Source organism: Nyctereutes procyonoides, unplaced genomic scaffold, assembly GCF_905146905.1.
Source record: "Nyctereutes procyonoides isolate TBG_1078 unplaced genomic scaffold, NYPRO_anot_genome, whole genome shotgun sequence".
Classification (NCBI taxonomy): domain Eukaryota; kingdom Metazoa; phylum Chordata; class Mammalia; order Carnivora; family Canidae; genus Nyctereutes; species Nyctereutes procyonoides.
Window position 1 is genome coordinate 36,334,753 of NW_026575131.1, and position 21,562 is coordinate 36,356,314.

Here is a 21,562-nt window from a genome sequence, read left to right on the forward strand (position 1 = left end):
AGGCAGGTTTCTCTGAGACAGCACGATGTGCTAGAGACAGAAAACCCGGTTCAAAAGTCTCCATTCTACAAGTTCCCAACTCTGTCCCCCCTTCTTTTTCTCAGAATTATTTTTATGAGATTTTGTAGTTTTGTTTTCCCTTATATACACAGATGCCCTAATCAGATATTAACGTTCTCAGGTGATAACCCAGTTATTGGCCACAACAATTCAGCATAACTCAGTAACACAAGACGAACAGGAAGCGTGTGCTTCTCTGGGGGTGATTCAGCAACAGCCTTTGAGAAGTGGGTTCAGAGACTCACCTTAGGTTTAAATGCGATGACTTTCAAAACCATCTCGACAGTGAACACCCCAGTGAAGACCATGTTCAGAATGTCCATGGCGTCATTGAACATCTTGGACTGCTCGTAGTGCTGCGGACGAAGACAGAGGCACAGTTCTCAGAGGCCCGGTCCAGCCATCCTCACTAAAGGAGGCTCCCCAGTCCCCTGCTCCCTGCAGGCATCCACCCTCTGCTTGGACATGGAGGCAATCTCCAGTGGTTCCAACAGCACACGGTTAACTCACCACAAAGCACAGGGGGACCTTGACAGAATGAGGATGATTGGAAGATGAAGGGGAAAGACATCTATTTCCTCTGCTCAGGATGAAGGGAACCCACCCTTCCTCCCCACAGGGTTTATATTCAGGGCCTTGACCCAGGTCCAAGGCAGAACCCACCCAAAATGTCTATGACTAAAGGCAGGATTTGGTTGGGGATAAATTTGATGCCATCCAGGTCCACATTCAAGAAAAGGTAGTATTATCTACATCAACATGTGGCCCTTCTCATTCATCAAGACTTCTTAAATTAAAAAAAAAAAACATGCCAGAGAACGTATCCCTGGTGGCTTTTAGACCCATTTTCCAGACAGCACTGGGAGTTGGGTTGATTTGCTTAACTTCTTAAAGTCAGTGCAGAGAATGGATCTAAACCTTGGCCTTTGCTTCTGTCCTACAGTAATATCTACTTGACAGTGTAACTGCTGGAAATGTTCACTGTTAATACCAACTTGGCCAACTGAAGGGAGTTACATGTCTTGCCCTCAGGGTACCAAGAAGTAGCTATAATGCAGGCCAAACTCTACTCCATAAACTGGAAGATTCCCCACCACCATTCTAAGTGCTCCGTGAAGACAGGAGTGTGACTTATGTTTTGTTTTTCAACATTGGGTGTTTGCTCTGTGACAGGCTGAGTGCCTGACGTGAAAATCTTATCTCTGACATAGGTATGATTGAGTTCTCATTTTGCCAAAGAAGAAAGCAAGGCTCAGGGGATTTAAGTTACCCTGTCAAGATTGGCCAGCGGGTCAGGAGTAAAGGCAGGATTGCAATACCTGTCTACCCTACTCCAGACAGACAAGACTTTAGTTCTTAAATGCTCCCTGGCCTCAGGAGGCCTACACTAAGTGTTTATCGAGTCAGATCCCAGGTTGAGGCTCCATGAGAATGTTACTTATGGTCACACCATACAGTCTCTTAAATAAAAGAACCATCTTAAACGTCTACCGTGAGAACTGTTAGCCAGATTGGGACTCTGGCCAAACTACAGCCCAGACTCATCAGAAAATCAAACCCATTCTCTTGTGAGGGGGCGGCATTCCGCCCTCAGAATTTGGGGCAGGGGGCTGTGCAGAAGGCCCAGACGTGATCCCCACGGCTGTCTCCATTTTTACCTGCATGGCCAAGCAGAGTGTGTTGAGCATGATGAGGACAAACATCATGTATTCGAAAGGCGAGGAGTTCACCACGTACCAGAACTTGTACTGGTAGGGGTTTTTGGGGATGTATCTCCGCAAGGGACGTGCTTTCAAGGCGTATTCAACACACTGACGCTGCAACGGCAGAAAAGAGCAAGGAGGAGTCCTGAGCATATCCATGGGAGGAGGACACAGGTCTCGTCTGCTCTGAACGCACATCCACTGTGAAGGGCTGTGAACCAGCGAAGCCACAACAGCGACCCCCATCAGCACCACACCACGTCACATCACTGGCCATACCAGCTCCGCCATCTCATCGGCTCCTCAAAGCAACCTGGGGTGTGGGTGAATGGAGCACCCAGGTTGCTTCCATTTTCCTCATTAAAGCAGAGGTCTAGCCTGGGCAGTGGCTTGCCTGAGGTCCTGTGGGCAGCAGAGGAGTGAGGCCTGATGCAGGCCTTGTCCCTGCCCTTCCTCTATGCCCATGTGTTATGCCTGCCCTTCTGCCCATGCCACCTCAAGGAAAGGAAGCCAGGTAACAAGAGGCACAGAAATCCTCCAGAACCCCAGGGGCTGGGCTCACTCCCTGAGACTGGAGCCACACGAGATAGCTCAGTCAGACCATACTAACCACGTGAGTCTGCTAGTGAAGTAGCTGTGTGTTTACCTGGGACCTTCTGAAACTCAGGAGCTTGTCATGTTCATCTCAGAATCCCCAGGACATGGTAGTAATGATGGCCAGAGCACTGTCCTTCCCACTCACTCTGGGGCTGAGACTGATCCACCCTTTGCAGCCCAGAGGGAGCCTCCAACCCCTTTGGCTCAGCTTAAGGTGCCACTTGCTCCTAGATCCAGACCTACTCCCATTCTCTTGCTTTGACCTTGGCTTCTGACTTCAGACAGGTACCCTCTGTCTAGGATCTGGCCCTGCTGTGACCTCACACACTGACTCCAGGGACCCCTAATTCAAATCTGTTCTGGACCTCAAGAGGTGACACAATGGTAGCTCTGGTTCTGCTACCTGGCCAGCCTGGCTTTGCCCTGCTATTCTTCCGTGGGCTGCGAGGTGGGGATAACAGGGGATGAAGAAGAGCTGTGCCAGGCGTCCCGCTGACCGTCACTGACAGGATCTGAAGGGAAGCTCTGACAGCTCAAAGCAACATCTTTCTACAAACCCAGCTGGTTTTGTCCTCACTTCCCCAGGGGGCACAGTTGCAGCCCAAGACAGACTGCCTCATTACAGCCACTTCCCTTCAGGAAGCCCAGGTTGGCAGATGATCCCTACTCCTTACATCATCATCAAACAGGGGTGCTATCGAACCAGGGCCCAGGGGGAACTTCCAGAGCATACTCTCCCTCTCACATCTGGAAGGGACCTCTAGCAGGGACTCCTGGGAGCCCTCAATCTAGAAAGAAGGGAGCAAGCCCAGAGAGGAGGAATTCTCCTCTCTCACATCATCATGCAATCAGAGCAGAGGGCCCCCCCGCTGCTATTAGATTGGTTTGAACAAGACAGTAGCTAATGAGAGAGTGACACCAGTATAATCTTAGACCTAGGTTTAAAGTGAGTGACTCTCCCTGCAGTGGGATAGGACACTTCCTTCTAAATCAATGGTTCCCAAGCAGGAGACATTTGGCACTGTCTGGAGGACTCTTTTGGTTGTCAAGACTCAGGGCAGTGCATTGCTCATAGAACTGAGTGGGTAAAGGGCCAGGGATTCCACCCAACATCCTACAAAGTACACAAACCTCAACAAAGAATTACCTAGCCTAAAATGTCAATAGCACTGAGGTTGAGGAGATCAGACACGATCCCCCCACTAAGGACTGTGGGAGGAGCAGTGGGTACTTCCCAGCCCCTGGCCACATCCCCCACCAAGATTCTGAGCCATCACTAGTGGGTCACAGCCACAGAAGGTGGCCTAAGTATTCTTTGACTTCTCATCCACAGAGTGGGGTGGGTTTCAGAATTACAAGGTCTCCTCTGTGTCTGGAAAGCTCACTCTTCCCAGCAGTAACTCAAACTGGCTGAGAGGGTGCTGTAAACGAGGCCTGAGCCCGAGGGACAGCCAGCGGGTGCATGCCCTTCTCTGTGCTTGGAGGAAACTGGCAAAAGACAAGCCACTACTCCTCTCTTGCTCAAGGGACAGAAGCCCAAACAGTGTGTGACTTTAACCTGATTTTTGTCCAGCTCACAGTTCTTATACTCTTTCTCTCCCTGCTCCTGAAATGTGACGATGACGAAGCCCACAAAGATGTTCATCATGAAGAAAGCCACGATGATGATGTAGATGATGAAGAAGATGGAGATCTCCACGCGGTAATTGTAGACGGGGCCGACATTCTCTCCATTTGAGTCGATGGCTTTATACAGTAACCTGGTGAACAGAAGAACCAGGTGAGCCCTACTACCTGCTCAGCCCAAGTAGCCCAACTGTGCACCTTTTCTGACAGCCTCTGAGGGCCCTTCCTGTCAGACCCCCCCCCCAGCCCCTGGACAGACAGACAGACAGACAGACACACACACACACACACACACACACACACACTCAGATGTCTCCTCAGCATTAAGGCCCAATACCCAGAGGAGGGAACACCTGAGATACATTTGGTGATGGATATTTTGAGGGCTAAGAAACAGATTTTATGGATATTCAACAATGCCCCCTTCTACTGACAGCAGAGAGGAAGGATATCACATGTAAGACACTGGTGGAACTGAAACCTGTACACATGCCAACAAAGATAATAAGCAAGCAACCCAGGATTTCCAAAGAACTAAGAGAGGTTCCCCAAAGTGAAATATACGCAGAGATTAAATATAGGCTAAGCAGAACTCTCAACAGGAGGGGGAGAGTTACTGTAACACCCCCAGGGTAAATTTATCCCCCCACTGATGCAGATTCAGCTGCCAAGGAACCCATCCCATGGCGCGCTGTCCAGATGGACACTTACACATCCATCTGGAAAGGCAGACATTACAGTCATCCCCATCATTTGGGAGTTTAGGGAGGGATCTAAGCGACCAAAATCCCATTCCTTGGGGGCAGAATCAGGAGATGAGCCCAGCTCCTCTGAGCACTAAGTCCCAAGTCTACTCATTTCCCCTCAGCTGCCACCCTGGTTTACTAAAGCACACTGTTGAAAACCCAAGACTGCAGCCATAGCCAGTGCCTCCCCAAAGTGAAGGGGCTTTACTCCTGCCTCTTTGCTCCCCAGCCCAATTCCCTAATGAACAAACCCCACCCAACTGTCCTATTACTCCACAGGATCTCCTTTAAATAACTCCAACTCTCCCATGCATCCAGAGAGTTCTGCCAACCCGAGAGAACCAACTCATCCACCTTCTGCAGTTCCTCTGGGCATGGCAACTTGACACTGGGGCCTCTTGAGGGATGTATGCTCGGGTGGCAGGGGCAGGAGCTGGGGTGGGCATCAGAACACAGAGCACCAAAGGTGCAAGAGACTTTCCTTTTGTATTTTCCCTTCTTTCTTCTTTCTGTGTGTGTGTGTGTTTTAGCTTTACTCATCAAAATCCCAGCCATTCTTCAGAACCCTACTCTGTGCATCTCCGACACAGTAGGCCCTCCTGTCTGATTGGACTATGTGATACTGACTAGGTTTGGTCCCCAAAGGGAGGAACATGCTGAGCCAAGCGTTTCTCCCACTGCTAACCCAACACATCGCACGGAGCTGAACCAATAGCACGCTTCATGTGTGAGCGAGCGAGTGGGCCAGTGAAAGACGTGACGTGTCGGCAGCCATCTGTGTCCGGCACACAGGAGCACTGGGAATAGGTGTTCTCCATACTTACGCAGGCCAGCCCTCGAACGTGGAGACCGTGAACAGCGCCATCATAGCAGAAAGGACGTTGTCAAAGTTAAAATCGCTGTTTTGCCAGATTCTCTCCCGGACCACAGGGTTATCAACATCCCCATCCTTGTAGAGGATGAAAAGCCCCCTAGAGAGGAAAAGAAGTGTGGGTCGTCCTGGCTTGACATGAAATCAGTCCCAGCGGCCCCAAGCCCACGTACGGGCACCATCATGCTCAGTCTGCCCGCCAGCATGTTTGTCATCCTGTTGCCCTGCATTTAATCTACTCTAAGATTCCAATAATCATCGAGTACCTACTAAGGTTAAGCATCCTCCAGAGCCGCTAAGCAGACATTTAGCATATGCCTGATAACAAATGAAACCTACCGAATAATAAATGCTCTCATGGATAAATGGGCTCAAAGCATATATGGAAGGATCAGAAGCTCTGGCCTGGAGAATTCCATAAGCTCTGGAGAACAAACAAGCCCAAGGTATCTTTTTTTTTTTTTTTAGATTTTATTTATTTATTCATGAAAGACAGAGAGAGAGAGAGAGGCGCAGAGGCAGAGACACAGGCAGAGGGAGAAGCAGGCTCCATGCAGGGAGCCCGACATGGGACTCAATCCAGGACCCTGGGATCATGACCTGAGCCAAAGGCAGATGCTCAACCACTGAGCCACCCAGGTACATGCCCCCCACCCCCACCTGGGTATTCTCTTATCTACGCTTTGGTTGTCATCAAATTCCTCCTCTTTGTACTAACAATACTCCCAGTTTTCCTTGTTAAGATAATTCTATAATTTCTGGTACACAATATTTGTCATTGAATTTCATTTCAGGAAAGGGGCCAATGCCTTTATGTCACAGAGGGGAAAGGGAAAGGGCTTAGGGAGAGAAGAGAAGGGGTCTTCTGTCTGTTCTCATGCTGCTCCATGGCAGGAGGCACCCCCGCCCCACAGCCTACATGGAGGGTGGCCCTGGTGGTGCACAACCAGTCACCATGCAACTGGCACACTCTGACTTGCACCTTCTGTTGAAAAGAAACCCCAAACAATTGTGAGCAGTGCCAGCAGCCAGACCTCAGTGGCGCCATACCCAAGGAATAGGGAAACACGGACTACATGGTCTTACAACTCTGGGCAGTGGTTCCATGCCTTGCTTCACATTCTTCTGGACATCTTGGGATAAGAGACACAGGTGTTTCCCACCTTGTCTCTCTTCTGTCCATTCTTGTGAAGAAAAATATGCCCAAATGTGGGTGTTGGGAGTATGGGGAGAAAGGTAGTCTGAAGAACCTGTCAGAAGGGGCTAGCCAGCTCTGGAATGCCAGAGAGTGGAGCTTTGAGTTCTGGTTTGGGAAAAAATTCCCCAAGTGGCTGGAAGGAGGGGCTCTCTGGGGCATTTCATAATTGTTATTTTAGGTTTTAGGGCACTCCTTCTCCCCATTTAGAGAATCTATGGCAAACACCAAAAGCCATCTCTCCATTCTTTTGGGGGTGATGAAGGTTTGGAACTAGATCAAGGCCATGCTTGTATCACAGTTTGATTGTACTAAATGTCACCAAATTGCAGTTTAAAATGATTAATTTCATGATATGTGAATGTCATCTCAAATGAAACCACCCCCCCATCTCTCCAGCCACGAGCTGAGCACATAAGACTCTTGCAGTCCATGATGAAAACTTGTGAAATGTGAGCACAGTCAGATCCTTGAAATTTTCTATTCTTCCTCATTCATTCCCCACTCTCACATTCAGGACACTCACCTGCACTCTTCGGGGTTACTTTTGGCTTCATCTGTACAGCGATAGAACTTTCCCTACATATAAAACAGACGGGCAGTCAAATGCAGGCTCCCTGCAAAGTGATCAGCTGGGCTTCATGCCAGAAGGCACATTCCCCGTACCTTGAACAACTGTACTCCGATGCAGGCAAACATGAACTGGAGAAGGGTGGTGACGATCATGATGTTGCCAATGGTCCGGATGGCCACGAAGACACACTGGACCACATGCTGGGGAGAGAGGAGCGTTATCTGCCTCTGTTGTTTGAGTCTTGGGGTGAGCTAATATTAGCCAAGGTTTTCTACGTTTATGTGCATTTTTATATGATTTTCCAACTTTGCATTCCCTTGCACTGGTTTTTCAGGTAGTTATCTGTGGGGAGACCCCTGGTGCATTGTGGCCACCAGGGAGAAGCACCCCTATAGACCAGCCCCTTCCCTGGTTTCCTCCAAAATGGTTTAGTTCAAAGAAACACTATAGGGCACAGCACTGCCTGGCACACAGGTCCACAGGGACCCCTGCCCCCCCATAGATGGACTCTGGAAATGCAAAACCTCTGACCTTTTACACAACCTGCATGAAAATAGATTTAAAGACCAAAATAATCCCGAGAAAATATTAATAATTTTAAAAATATATAGTAATCACGTTAAAAAAATAAATTAACAAAGATAAAGAAAATCGTTCGTAAAATGCTTTCAGCACTTGCCAGAGGCAGTGTCACTGGTTAGAAATGCGATTTCCAAACGTATAACCTTGTAAAATCTATCATGCCTCAGCCCACCTCTGGCCCCAACCAAAGTAGCTTGGCCCAGAGGGCAGACGCCCAAACCTTAAGTCCTTTTGCTCTGTTTATTGCCCTGAGTGGCCGCAGGACCCTTAAGACCCTCAGAATCTTCACAACGGAGATGGCACTGGATCTAAGGAAAGAGCAAAGAATGAAGGCAGGGTGTATTACAGTCGGATAAAATACTTCAAAATTATTGCAGGTGGTCTTCACTGTAGGACGACTGCCCACGTGGAGCTGAGCTCACCTCCCACTGTGACACACACATACACAGACACACACACTCTCTCACACATGGGTCTTTCTCTGTCCTGTACACACTCCACAGCCCATCCTGGGCCAGGCCAATAGGCATTCACAGATGGAAAAGGGGCAGCTTATTTCAGATATATTTCAAAAGAAGAAACCAGTCTAGACTCCATTCCAGCCCTTACTTGTGTGTCATGATTTAGGAATTTGCTTTGTTGTTTTCACTCTATGTAAATGCTAGGCAGTCCTTGGCTTTTAGGCTGTGGTCTTGTTTGGTGGGTTTTGCTTTCTAAGTTGGGAGACCTGCTCTGTGCTGGACTTCTCCAGCCTCCTACTTCAATGTTGGGTGGTAGAGACTCCATCACCACCTGTATGGTGGTGGAGCTGACAGTGGAGAGGATGCACTGCCAGGAGAGCACATCCTAGGGGAGCCTGGGAGGTGGTAGCCAGGTGAGTCCCAGGGAGAGGGGCAGGTTAGCTAGAAAAGGGGGAAGGGGCTCCAGGCAGAGGGAGCTGCACTAGAAAGGCCCCAAGTGGGAGAACGCAGTTGATGGGGCCCTGTAGATGGCTGGAACACATGCTTGGGAGGCAGTGACAAGGGCTGCAGGGAGAAGGTAGGTGCAGCTGGGAATTTCTGGAAGCTACAAAGATGCTGTGAGAATGTCCCTCCAGCTGTAACTCCTGGCTTCCCCCCGCCCCCCGCCCCGGGCAGTGGTAGGAGGTAAGGACTAACACAGAGGGCTGTCTCAGGTACGGGTCTTTAATTTCCTGAGGGGGATGCAGCCTCTCCATTGAACTTAGGCTCAGAGGTTATAGGTGAGCATCTGTTCTCATATGGGGTACTGATGGCCATCACCTGAGCATAGGTACCTCTAATCAGCAGAAAAGGGGCATGTGGGTGACTCAGTGGTTGAGCACCCTGGGGTCCTGGGCTTGAGTCCCACATTGAGCTTCCCCTGGGGAGCCTGTTTCTCCCTCTGCCTGCGTCTCTGCCTTTCTGTCTCTCATGAATAAATACATAAAATCTTTAAAAAAAAATCAGCAGGGAAGCATGGCCACTGTGGGATGCTCCTACTGGAGCCTCTGCCCAGACCCCTGGGTCGAATAGACAGGCAGTGTGCAGCTGGGGCATCTGCAAAGGCCATGGAAAGGCCCTAGGGCCCTAACTTATAGCATCTGCCCCTCCTAGCTGAAAATTGTAGAAGCCAAGAGGAAGGGGTCATGGCAGCTGTCCTATCCTGGAGGTCGAGGAAGAAGCCTTTGATATCCAAGCTGAAAGGGCCCCCAGAGGCCCTCTCCTACCTCGTATGAGAACTAAGGTCCTCGAGGGACCCAAGCTAGAATCTGACTTCCCTCTCTCTCATCAAGACTTCTCTGTTGAAAGCAAATATCACACAGAATAAGAATTCCAACCTGGCAGGGGGCATGGAGAGAAGCAGGAGAAAGCATGAACTGTCCCAATGCTTTCCAGCGTGCACACAAATCAAGCTTTCCCAGGTAACTTCATGTAATTGTTAAAATAATGCCAGGCCTTTATGACTTACATTAAAATTCCTCACATAAACCACCCTACCCAACAGTCTTCTGCTCACACTCCCACACTCACCCCAGAATACTTACTGAATCCCAAATGATACCAGTGACACCCCAACAACCAGCATATCCAGCAGATTGAAGTAGTTTCTGCAGAAAGCCCCTTTGTGGAGGAAAGCTCCAAAAGTCGCCATCTAGAAACAGAAGCATGAGTGATTTATGGATTTTTTTTTTCCTCTCAGAAGAAACAAAACCTGGGCTCTTTACAAGACCTTGAGAAAAGTATGACTTTATTAACAAGCATGCATTAGGAAGCCAGAAATGTAAACCAACAGGGCTGAGCAACCAAATATTTGTTCAAAGATGGAAAAGGGAAGGTTATTTCAGATATATTTCAAAAGAAGAGACCAGTCTAGACTCCATTCCAGCAATGACAAACTGCACGTAGGAACCCAGCATGGGCAGGTCCAAAGAGCCTGTCACAGAAGGGTTTCCACATGGCCCTGCTCATCAGGATGTCATAGCTGCACAGATAACTTGGCTGCCCCACAACATGCTAGCTCTGGCCCCTGAGGCCCCAGGAAAGCCTTTGTCACCCCAGCATGTCTTCCCAGTGGGGCTGGCAAAAGCACTGGCCAGTGCTCAGAGGCTCTGTTCAGAGAGACTTGCATGGCTTTACCGGGTGGGCCCTTGCCTGCTGCTAATGGCGCTCAGCGAGACCCAGTTTAAATGGCACCTCCAAGTCCAGTGACTCGATCATGTGCAAGGTGTGGTTGGGAAGCTTGCACAGGCCTCTCCCCTAGGCAGTCACCCAGCTCTGGAGTCATATGCCACATGCACCAGGCACCCACACCACGGGTGCTCCAGAGAGTTGCCTACTGGCAATGCAAAAGTTTATTGAGGAAGTTTCCAGAGTAAAAACAGTAAAGTACATAGAGTTCACTGTGCATTTAAAAAAAGAAAAAAAGTTGAAGGCTCAGGTGAGTCCAGGATAAGAGGGCTAAAGTCGGGAAGCTGTTACCATATGAAATTGCCAACACGCCATTGTTCTTGACCCATAAAAATGGTAATTTTTATTTTTTGATACGGTTCAACTAAATCGTCACATAGCCTCCCGGGCCTTCCCATGGCTAGCAGGAACCACCACTGCAGAAGCTAGATGCTCCTTGACAAATCTCCATTCTCTGAATCTTTCTGGCTTTAAGTTTTGTTTTCCACACCCTCTAACACATCTTTAAAATGAAGAATAACTTGGAAGATTGTAAGCCACTGAGGCAAATATCCAGAAATTTAAAAGCATTAATTGTTTTTTATCTCTTTTAAATAACCCTGTATCTCATTTGCCCCCATGCCCAAAAATAACTGTCTTCATTTAACAACTAAAAAATATGGGAAGTAAAATAAAACCTCGATGAACCAGGCTAACAGATTAAGTGGAGCATGTCCCCCAGTTTGAGGAAACTTAAAAAAAAAAAAAAAAAAAAAGGCAGCTCAGGGAATCAAATAGAGGCAGGATGAGTGTCCTTGACCTCTAACCCCTGTGTATTATGTGTCTGTGCTCCTCACTATAGTGACGCTGTTAGAATTGCTAACCTGGTACGGTTCTCACTGAGAACTGTCAGCCACAGTTACTGGCTTCAAGGCAGGAAAGTAAATATGAATTTTTAGACTTTTAACAAAAGTTTAAACAGAGGTTGGTTGGTTTTGTGCTGATGTTATCATTAAACAAAAATAAAAGAAAGTAACTCGAAGTACCCCATTCCCCAACAAAGTTCATCGAGGTTTCATTTTATAAAAGGTTTTATAAAGAGCCCAAGTTTCACAGGAGTCTAACATAAAATGCATTTTCCCCCCTGAGATGCACACATAAAAACTCAAAATGGTTTAAAAGAAAATTGTAGTGAAAATTTCCCAGCTTGTCTTCGCACTAGCAGATGATTGCTCTGACCATTGTCAAGGGTCACGCTGTCCTGGGACTGCAATGACCCATGCCACTTAGTGAGTCAGGGGGCTTCTTGGCTGTCTGCTGCGGGTCTTCAGACCTCTGAGTGCACAGGGAATGAGCTCGCCCCAGATGGCCTTCACAGTCAGTACACAAACCACATGCAGTAATGGCAACTGTGAGCTCATGCATGGGCAGTACATTTAGGGTGCCCCGTCCAAAGGGTGCCCTTTTTGTTTGCATAAATGTAAGCCCATCCATCAAAACAGATACAAAATATCTCAATGCAAATAGACCCGGGTTATCTTGCAAATCCCATTGCAAGAAAATAGTGTGTTACTATTTCAGGCCACTGAAAACAGTTCAAAGAAATGAAGAGAGATACATTCCCTTCATAGGATAAGTGCTTTTCCTCTGACTTTGAGGTCAGGAAAGGTGGAAGAAGGTTCACACAAAGTGCTGTATCTGTTATCAGATGACAAATTTCAGAGGATATGTTTAAAGAGGAGCAAAATATTTCCAGTCACTATAATGAAGCCAAAGTTGCTCCTACATGCACTTAAAGGTTAAAAAGAAACAGCAAAAACAAGTTGAATGATTACAGGAAAAAAAAATCCTTTGGTTTTAAAAAAAATAAAAGTGTAGCTTGATCACAGAAGGCAAAAAATAAATATAGTCAAAAGCACTTCACGCTTCTTTGCCGTGTGTCACACAGGAGCGGGCCCCTTAGACACACTGCTGTGGAACCTGTTACCTTCAAAACGATCTCAAATGCAAAAGTACCAGTGAAGACATAATCTGCATAACCTAGCATCTGGAAGGTAAACAAAGAATTGCAACTATTATTGCTACAGCTGCTTTAGAGTATATGAGGATCAATGAAAAAGCCATTACCTTTAACAGGATTTCAACAGTAAAGATGGCTGTGAAAGCATAGTCAAAGTAACCCAGTATCTGCAAGGTACAACATGTTGGACATAAGAAACAGGCATCCGGACAAACTCTGACAGCTGCACGCCCCCAGGCAGGACCCCTGCATGCAGTCAGACACCCGTTCTCCAGGGATAGGCCGGCCACTCTGGGGGCAGGTGCGCCCATCTGGCCGCTTGCAGCTCCTCTTTGCGACCAACAAAGAGCATCTGGGGACTTACCTCCTTCAACCACTCATGTGGGCTCTCTTCCCTGTCTCCTGTCACGGATGGACAGAGGTTCATTTCTACAAGCGCTTTATTAATAACCTTTGCTCATCGGAGCACCGCATTGACAAACTGGTGACAAAAGACTGGAGGCTTATATCCATTTTGGATTTTTAACAGTTTTTGGCTGAATGAAATAGGTTGTCATCTAGCTTAGCTTCGGATAGGTGGGGAAATGTAAATAAAGGTGTAAATGGCATCCAGTGGGGCCAAAAGCTTCCACATGCCCCTTCCAATTCCAGCCCGTGTCATCAGGGAGTAAATGCCCTTTCTTCACTGGGGTGCAGGGCTGGAGAAGTCCTCAGGGAAGAGTCTTACTTTGCAAGTGAACTTGTATTTTTACTTATAAAGTAACTTGTAAAGTAAAACTCTTGGCCTCTGCTCCATATCTAACACTGCTCTCCCCCAGCACTGGGATCTTGTTTGGTTTTTACTTAGCTGGGCACACTCAAAGAACAGACTGACCTGGCCTTTGAATTATTAGTCCAGGCTATTTTATCAGTATTCCTGAAAATGCCATCTACTCCCCTACTGAGTCCTGCTCAGAGAACTCTTCCTGGGTTTCTGCATCTTCTCAGAGCTACTGGGTGGGCAGGTGAGTGGTGCAGGGGGTTTGTGGGGGGGGGTGTGGCAAGAATCTGACTGCTCAACTAAGGATGCTCACAGGGGACCCTCAACCACAAAGATGGCAGCCAAGACTGCCACTTACAGAGGCCTTCTGGCTGCTGTTCTTTTTCACAGTTATGCTCTATGGCTTTGAAAGAACTGAAGAGATCAGAGCTAAAGAGACTGTGGAGACCCCTCAGACCAACTCCCTTCAGGTAATAGATGAGGATGCTGGGAAAGGGTCAGGGGGCAGCTGCTCAAGCCACACAGCTGGTCACAGCATGGCTGGGCAAGGAATGAGGTCTGCAAAATGCTAGTTGAGAGCCCCTCAGGATGGGATTCAGCCCAGGGGAGCCCTTTACTGCTCCACCACAGTCAGGGAGGGCTCCTGCTACAAAGGCCAACTGTCCTCAGCTGAAGTTCTCCAGAGAGTAGTCATTGTCCAAACCATTTCTGTTTTGAGATTTATAGATCTTGATGGAAACCTTTTGTAAATTTGTATTGCTAGCCAGGCAATGAAAGGTATTTCCAGTACACTGCAAACCCCTGCCCCTTCCCCCATACCCCATACTAGGTCACAGAAGGACCGTTCATGTTGAAAAGCACCCATGTAGTCAAGGCAGACACCACTGCCCACATACCAACAACCCAACTTGGTGCTGAAGGTCAAAGCTCTCAGATTCATGTTATTCTTTGTTCATTTACTCCTTGTTTACTAATAACTCAGCTAAGGTAAAAACAATAACAACAACAAAACCACTGCTTGAGTCCACTTACAGGGGGTATCTAAAGTAGTCAAACCCTTAGACAGAAGGTAGAGTGGATATTGCTAGGGGCCAGGGAAGAGAGAAATGGGAAGATGTTCAACAGGTATAAAGTATCAGACATGCAAGATGAGTAAGTTTTGGAGATCTGCTGTACAACACAGTGTCTACCATTAAGAATGCTGGCTCGTACACTTAATTTATCAAGAGAGTAGATCTCACGTTAAGCATTCTCACCACAATCAACACTGTAGTATTTGACAAGTAATACACGTACGTACACACGTACACACACACACACACACACACACACACACATCTGTTTAAAAAGAACAATAACGTTGTTGGAAAGAGCAGCCAGGAAATAAACTCATGGGGAAGTAATCAAAATAAAAAATAAGAACATGAGGCCCCATGTCAATTAACTCCTTGTCAATCTGTGCTCTAGACTAGCTCCTGACCTAGTCTGTCAATAATGGTATTTTTTTTCCAAACAGCTTCTTCCTCTTGTGCTTCCTTTCTGTGATGGAGCTCAATGACACCGAGGTCTTCACTCCGTTTGAACATTTAGAGAGACGGTCTCAGAACCTCTAACACAAGCCCTGATCTGTGAGTGCAGATTAAGACACGTGCATGGCCTTTGTCTTTCCATCAACGCCAATATGTGCCTTAGGAAGGAAGTTCTTTAACATCTGCATAGCAGAGCGCCCATGTTTTATCAGTCTGATAGATCAGGTCTGCCAAGCTTCAAACCAAAAGCACTGGAAATGAAAAGACACAGCACAAGGCTTGACGGTCTCAACCCAAATCCTGGGACACTGATCTGGTGATTTGTCTGAATCTTCAAATCTCTCAGAATCTGAGGTACCCAGAGAGGTACTAACCAGGCAGCAATGCTGAATGGCCGCACATGCACACTTGCAGGCCTCCCTCCTCTGGGTTTCCTTGATCATCACCTGAAATTGTACTATAGTATCAAGGCCAGAGCAATCAACAGACTGCTGGTCTTCTGAAGTGGTGATGTCACCATTGGGTTGGTCTTTGTTCTCAGAGCTGAATGAGCTGAACTGTTAGGATGGGGCTGCTTAGAGGCAAGAACTATTTGAGAAATAGTTTCTGTATAGCACAGATGCAGTGGAAGCGTGCTCTCCCTAAAGTACAAAACTGATAACAGAAACCTTAACTGTCGACTTGTTTTCTTTGTAAAACCCCTCCCTGGCCCCACCAAAACATAGTTCTTCCTCTCCACTGCACCACTCAGTTCCACACACCATGGCCCCCCTGCCACTTGTGTTTCCCCCAATAACAAAACCAAGTTGCTCTGTGAATTTCAGCCTATGTCCCTAAATGAGAGCTTCTGGGCATGTGACATACCTGATTCCACTCCTAATTTCTCTCCTGCTGGATGCTACCAAGTGGGCAGAAACCTCAAAATAGGGGTGGATGTGAATTTGACCAGGGAGGCGAAAAGAGGGACCAGGGCGTTGGCAGCAAGGAACGAAGAGGAGGAGAAGAGGGCCTCTGAAGGCACTTTAAGTTACTGCAGAGTATTTAAAATGAAGTGTAGTGGACGGGATTCGAAACAGGTTTGTCGTGATGAGACAAATCCCCCTGCCTGGCACTCACATCCCGAAATACCAGATGCCTCCAGGTGCATGAGAGGCCTCCTCTACCCTTTAGCCCTGCCTGAGTGACCGGTGCTCATCCCAGAGGAAGACCCGCCCACCTGCCCCTGCTCTGTGGCTTACAGTGTTCCGGAAGGAGTGGCTGCGGATGGGGTCCTCGGCGGCAAGGGCGGCGCTACTCAGCATGATGAAGACGAGGATGAGGTTGGTGAAGATGTGGTGGTTGATGAGCTTGTGGCAGCCCACGCGGATCCTGTGGGGAAAGCCGCTGCATGGACACAGCCCTGGGCAAGGCCAGGGCCTTCTGCATGCTGGGGCTACTCGTGGTGACACGTCAGGCAGAGGACAGCTGTCTGCCTGCTACCCATGCTCGCACCTGGCCAACCAGAGCCACCTGACTGTGAGCCCCTGCAAAGTCCCAGAAGGCAGACCCCAAAGGCCCACAGTGCCACAGCTCTGTGTGGGGGCTCCATAGACATCATTCATCAAATCCTTAAAAGTGGGTATTATTGTCCTGCTCCAAGTGGAGAAACTGAGGCTTAAGCATTTGAAATGTGTTAAGGTGATGCAGCTAGTAAGGATTGAGGGAAATTTCCAATCCAGCAGGACGGTAATAGTTTCCCACTAGGACATGAAGCCCAGTGGCTTCCTTTCCCTGCCTTAGGAAGGAATCTGAGCTCAGAGCTCATTGCAACAGCTCACAAGAATGAGAGCAATGCGTGAAGGGGATCCAGGGGTACAAACTTCCAGTTATAAAATAAACAAGTCACGGGGATGAAAAGTACAGCATAGGGAATATCATCAATAATATTGTAATAACGTTATCGTTGTGAGCACTGCACAATGTACAGACTTGTCAAATCACTATGCTGTGTGCCTGAAACCAATAGGCTATTGTATGTCAACTAGACTTCAATTAAGAATTAAAACTTAAAAAGGAGACGAACCCCTTTTTTTACACTGCAGCCTGGCTGTATGAAAATGTAGTAGACAGGCTGGTAAAATCTCCTGTTACGTGGAGATTCTGTCATAAGTGCTTTTTGTTTTTGTTTTTAAACTTTGGAGTCAACCCACAAGCACACCTAAGAAAGTGGAGTGAAAGTTGCATCATGCAAGAATTGTATAGGGATCTTATGAACCATGTGACAGTCTTCAGTGTCCTGTTGCCCCTGAGATCCCAAGGGCTAATTATGCCAGACTACCCTTAACCTCAACATTTGATTTTAGAATTGAAAGATTTAATTTTTAGCCTATAGAATACATGCATATTTTCCCTTGAAAATATTTTCCTTTTTCACTTTCAAAACTAGAGTCAAGTTTATGAGAAATCTCCCTTTTGGGGCTGCTTCATGCTGGGATGTGCCCTGGGAGGGCCTGCAAGCTGTTAGCAGGTGAGTCTGGGGAAATAATCCAAAGCAGTGAGTGCAGGAGTGTTCACAGCTTTGGGGGACGTCAATCCATTCCTTCAATATATGTGGACCCAGTGAGCTGTAGGCCTCAGTAACATCAGCTCAGTATCTTTTTTTAAAGAGACACCCAGGGGTGCCTGGGTGAATCAGTTAAGCAGATTTTGACCTCAGGGTCCTGGGACTGAGCCCAGAGTCAGGCTAGGGAGACTCAGTGGGAAGTCTTTCTCCTTCTGCCCTCCCTCTGGCTCATGCTCTCTAATAAGTAAATAAAATCTTTTTTTAAATTTTAAAATAAAGAGAATACTCAAACTCTCAACAGTGATGAGCTATAAAAACTACTATCAAATCCTCAAGTTACTAAGGACTGCAGCCTTGCTTCCCACCTATGTCTCCCTGGGGACTGTGAATTCCACAGCATCCTTCTCTGGCAGTCAAGAAATGCTTCTATAATTCTAGAAACCTTTCCAGGAGCTATTCATTCTCCCTGGTATGCCATCTGTCTCAGATGATTTAAAACCTAGAAACCAGCTAGTAAATAAATGTCATCCTCTTGCAGTACTTGTAAGTACCGTGCTCCTGGTGAGTACCATATCAATTTAACATGAGAAATGCTATTTTAAACAGGATATCATAGGGCTGAATTGAATAGCTACCACCTATAAAATATCAGTGAACAATATCACTCCATCGCCATAAAACCCAGTAGGGAACAGGTGACCAACTAAACTGGATCTCAAAATGAAGATGCTATGCAGAACTTGGTCACAAAATTATCATCCTCAGAGCATCTCAACAAAAGGGCCCACTCATGAAGAAAGGGTCCTCTGGATGGAAAACACAGGTGACAACCGTGGACACCTGAGCCATGGGCTCTGACTAGTACAGGGGCTAAGGGGGAGGAGAGTCTGGGATGGCACCTCTCCTCGGAGCCAGTCATACTCCTAACAGCACCTCCATACAGGAATGGGACAGCCAGGAAGAGACTGACAGAGGAAAAAGGCAGGCTGGGGCAAGAGAGGGGTCAGAAAGGACTCAGGGACTCCAATGCAAAGGCACAGAGAAGGGCTGTGAACCACCCTCCTTTACCCCATCTGCAGCATCCCCTCGAGCAATCTGGAGGGTGACAGGTGAGACACAGCAGCAATGAAATCAGAAACTGAGTATTTACGGGTTGGTCTTGCTCAGAATGAAGAATGCACTTCCTTCGGGGATGGGGGCGATTTTCTCCTTCATGTTCAACTCTGAGATTCTGCGAGGACGGGGGCCAGCAGGAACCTCAGGTTCATCCTCTTCCTCCTCCTCTTCCTCTTCCCCTACTGTAAATGAGACACTTTTTTTTTATAGGCATGAAATAACACGATTGCATTTGGGTTTGAATTATTGTTCGCAATTTCATATAGAAAGCAAACTTTCACATCTATTAGCTTACATTAATGAAAACCCTTCCGAATATGGACTGAGTTCCTGTGAAGGGCTGAGAAGCGTGCCTGTCTGTGAGTGTGCAGTACTGGAAAGAAGGTTCCCAGCAGTTCCAGATCTAAGCACAGGTAGCGGGTACTGGCAGTGGGATTCTCACTGCTATAACTCCCAGTACCCAGCTGTTTCCCCAGTAGCCTTGCTCAGCTTCACCCTGAAAAACTGCGTGAGACTTCAAGCCACACACAACCATTCCTACCCCCTGACCCCCTCCCCCACAGTCTCTGCTACATCAGCCAATAAAGGCACCAGCAAATGTGAAAGGGTCAGGTGAGCAGTCTGGTAACAGTAGGAATGTCTGGTTGCCTCCTAGAAAGATTTCTCAGGACAAGTGGGGCTTGCCTTGATCCACTCACACTTTCTCTCCCCACAACCTGGATTTTGGATTATGTAAGCTACCCGGGTGACCAAGAGAAAAAAAGCAAGGCTAACTGCTCCACAAGGGGACTGGCCCCGTGGCCTCAGCAGCCTCCCCATCCACCATCACCCCAGCTGGGCTGGCCAGCCACAGATTGAGCCTCTGATCACTGAGTGGTGGCAAAGCTATATCACACATGAACTGAAAGCCTGTCACTGGCCTCAGTGACACCTGTCACCATACCTGGCACATCACAAGGTGGGTAGGGATCCTTGTCTTCATCCTCTTCTCGGTAGTCATCAATTGTAACCTAGGATGACAGAGAGGTCTTGAGAGGAGGGGAGACTCTGACTTCAGTGCACTGCAGAGGACCAAAGTATAGACTCAGCCCTGCCATTCAGTACAGGGAGAGAAGCTCTGTTGCACATAAGTGCATGCATGCCTATGGACAGGTGTCCCCAGTGATAGTTCTACTTAAGACATAGCTCTGGGGGCAGATGAGGAGAAAGTGGGTCTAACTCCTTCCCAGCCATGCCTCTCTCTACCCAACAGTGTCCCACATGCTGTATGGTAACTGCACAGCAGATTCCTGTCTCCCTGCTAGAATGGGAGCTCCATGCACACAGGACCTCATCGGTCTTGTTCATTGCTGATCCTCAGTATCTGCCACACAGTAACCACTCTAAGTATTTACTGACTTAAGGAACAGACAAATGAAAAATCCAGAGCTTTCCTGAGTGGGATGAAGTTTGACAGCATAGCCCTGTGCACCCAGACCTCCAATTCCAAGATTCCTTCTGGAGGCAGACATCTATTAACAATCCTCTACTTGAACCCCCACCGAGAAGATACTAACACGTCAGGTCTCATGACACAATTTCAATAAAGAAAAAATAAGTGGTCCCCCAGTCAGATACATGTCATACTGGTTATTTGGTGAAACACTGATTAATAACCAGCTAGCCGCTTGAATTCATCCAGAATCCCCCTGAGAAGCCAGCGTCTGCAATGGTGTGCCACACTCTCACACCAAGTATCACACAGAATACTTCTCATGGTGTAAATGGTACTCTAATGACAGTATCAACAGATTCATTTATAAACAAAAAGGAGAGAATTATTTCAGGATATATACCTTATTGTCACTGTTGGCTATCTGGTTGACTTCTGGTTTGTTGTTCTTTTTATTCTCCAGGCTCTCTTTTCTACAGGGAAAAAGAACACGAGAAACCATATAGCCATATTCTTATGCATAAAAATGCTAATCCAGATTCTGAATCAACAGCGGCCTGATGAAGGACAGAATTTAATTGGAAACAACTGTAACAGTAAGAACATAGCACAACTCACACTCAGAGCTTCCCGTTCACCATGGTGTACTGGCTTCATTACATAGATCTCATTAAAATTCTCATGCAAGAGCTCATCAGCACTGAAGGCATCATTTATTTTATTTTATGACACCAAAATTAACCACAGAGGTTCTATAAACATGAGACCATGTGACTCCTACTCTCGGCTTTGAGGGAAGGAGAGCCCAGAGCCTGGGTTCTGACCGAAATTCCATCCATGGATGCAAACAGGGTTACCTGGCAATCTTTTTCCTCTCCTTCTCTTCAGCTTCCTCTTTCTGGGCAGTATTCAAACTTTCAGCATCAGCGAGATTGTCTACAGCGATGGCCAAGAAGACATTCAGTAGGATATCTAGTTTGAACATTTTAAGGGAACAACACAATTTCTAAACACAACTACTTGTGATCCACAATGACAACGTCACCCTCCTCTGTGCTCTGGAAGGCTGGTAACAGGGGACTGTCCCCTAGTGCTGTATACATTTGATAAGATGAGAAGACCAACGCCTGCTTAAAAAACAAAAACACACACACAAAAACAAAAACCCCTAGAAAGTTGTAGAAGACAGTCTGGAAAGAAGCAAAATTCAGATTTACTAAAACCCATGAAAATCTACAAACTTCAACATTTCCTTTCATGTGTGTGCTTACACAAACATGTGTCTCTGTACCCCGAGGTACCTATGGCTATAATACACACTGCATGAAACAATCTATAACATGAACATGGTGTTTTTATGCGTTTTATATTTTGCTTTGTGTATCTTTTCTTTCTTTTAAAACACACATGTATGCATAACACACACACACACACACACACACACACACACACACACACCCAGGGTGTGCTTTCCAAAACAGACCCTTTTAAAGACTACACATTATTCAAGATGATGATTGCACAAGGCAGTCTGAGTTCTTTT

General features: G+C 47.2%; 1 protein-coding gene across 1 annotated transcript in view; it reads right to left on the reverse strand.

The window, feature by feature from the left end:
- The window catches only part of CACNA1D (calcium voltage-gated channel subunit alpha1 D), a 300,604-nt gene that overhangs the window by 55,780 nt on the left and 223,262 nt on the right, over nucleotides 1-21,562 (reverse strand). Inside the window, exons 17-30 of the mRNA XM_055342673.1 lie at nucleotides 20,877-20,991; nucleotides 20,423-20,492; nucleotides 19,531-19,597; nucleotides 18,622-18,769; nucleotides 16,168-16,297; nucleotides 12,748-12,807; nucleotides 9,999-10,105; nucleotides 8,175-8,262; nucleotides 7,465-7,572; nucleotides 7,325-7,377; nucleotides 5,557-5,703; nucleotides 3,919-4,120; nucleotides 1,719-1,877; nucleotides 306-416 (exon numbers count right to left, since the gene is read on the reverse strand). Coding sequence (XP_055198648.1) covers nucleotides 306-416; nucleotides 1,719-1,877; nucleotides 3,919-4,120; nucleotides 5,557-5,703; nucleotides 7,325-7,377; nucleotides 7,465-7,572; nucleotides 8,175-8,262; nucleotides 9,999-10,105; nucleotides 12,748-12,807; nucleotides 16,168-16,297; nucleotides 18,622-18,769; nucleotides 19,531-19,597; nucleotides 20,423-20,492; nucleotides 20,877-20,991 — 1,565 coding nt within the window. The remainder of the gene's footprint in view (nucleotides 1-305; nucleotides 417-1,718; nucleotides 1,878-3,918; nucleotides 4,121-5,556; nucleotides 5,704-7,324; nucleotides 7,378-7,464; nucleotides 7,573-8,174; nucleotides 8,263-9,998; nucleotides 10,106-12,747; nucleotides 12,808-16,167; nucleotides 16,298-18,621; nucleotides 18,770-19,530; nucleotides 19,598-20,422; nucleotides 20,493-20,876; nucleotides 20,992-21,562) is intronic.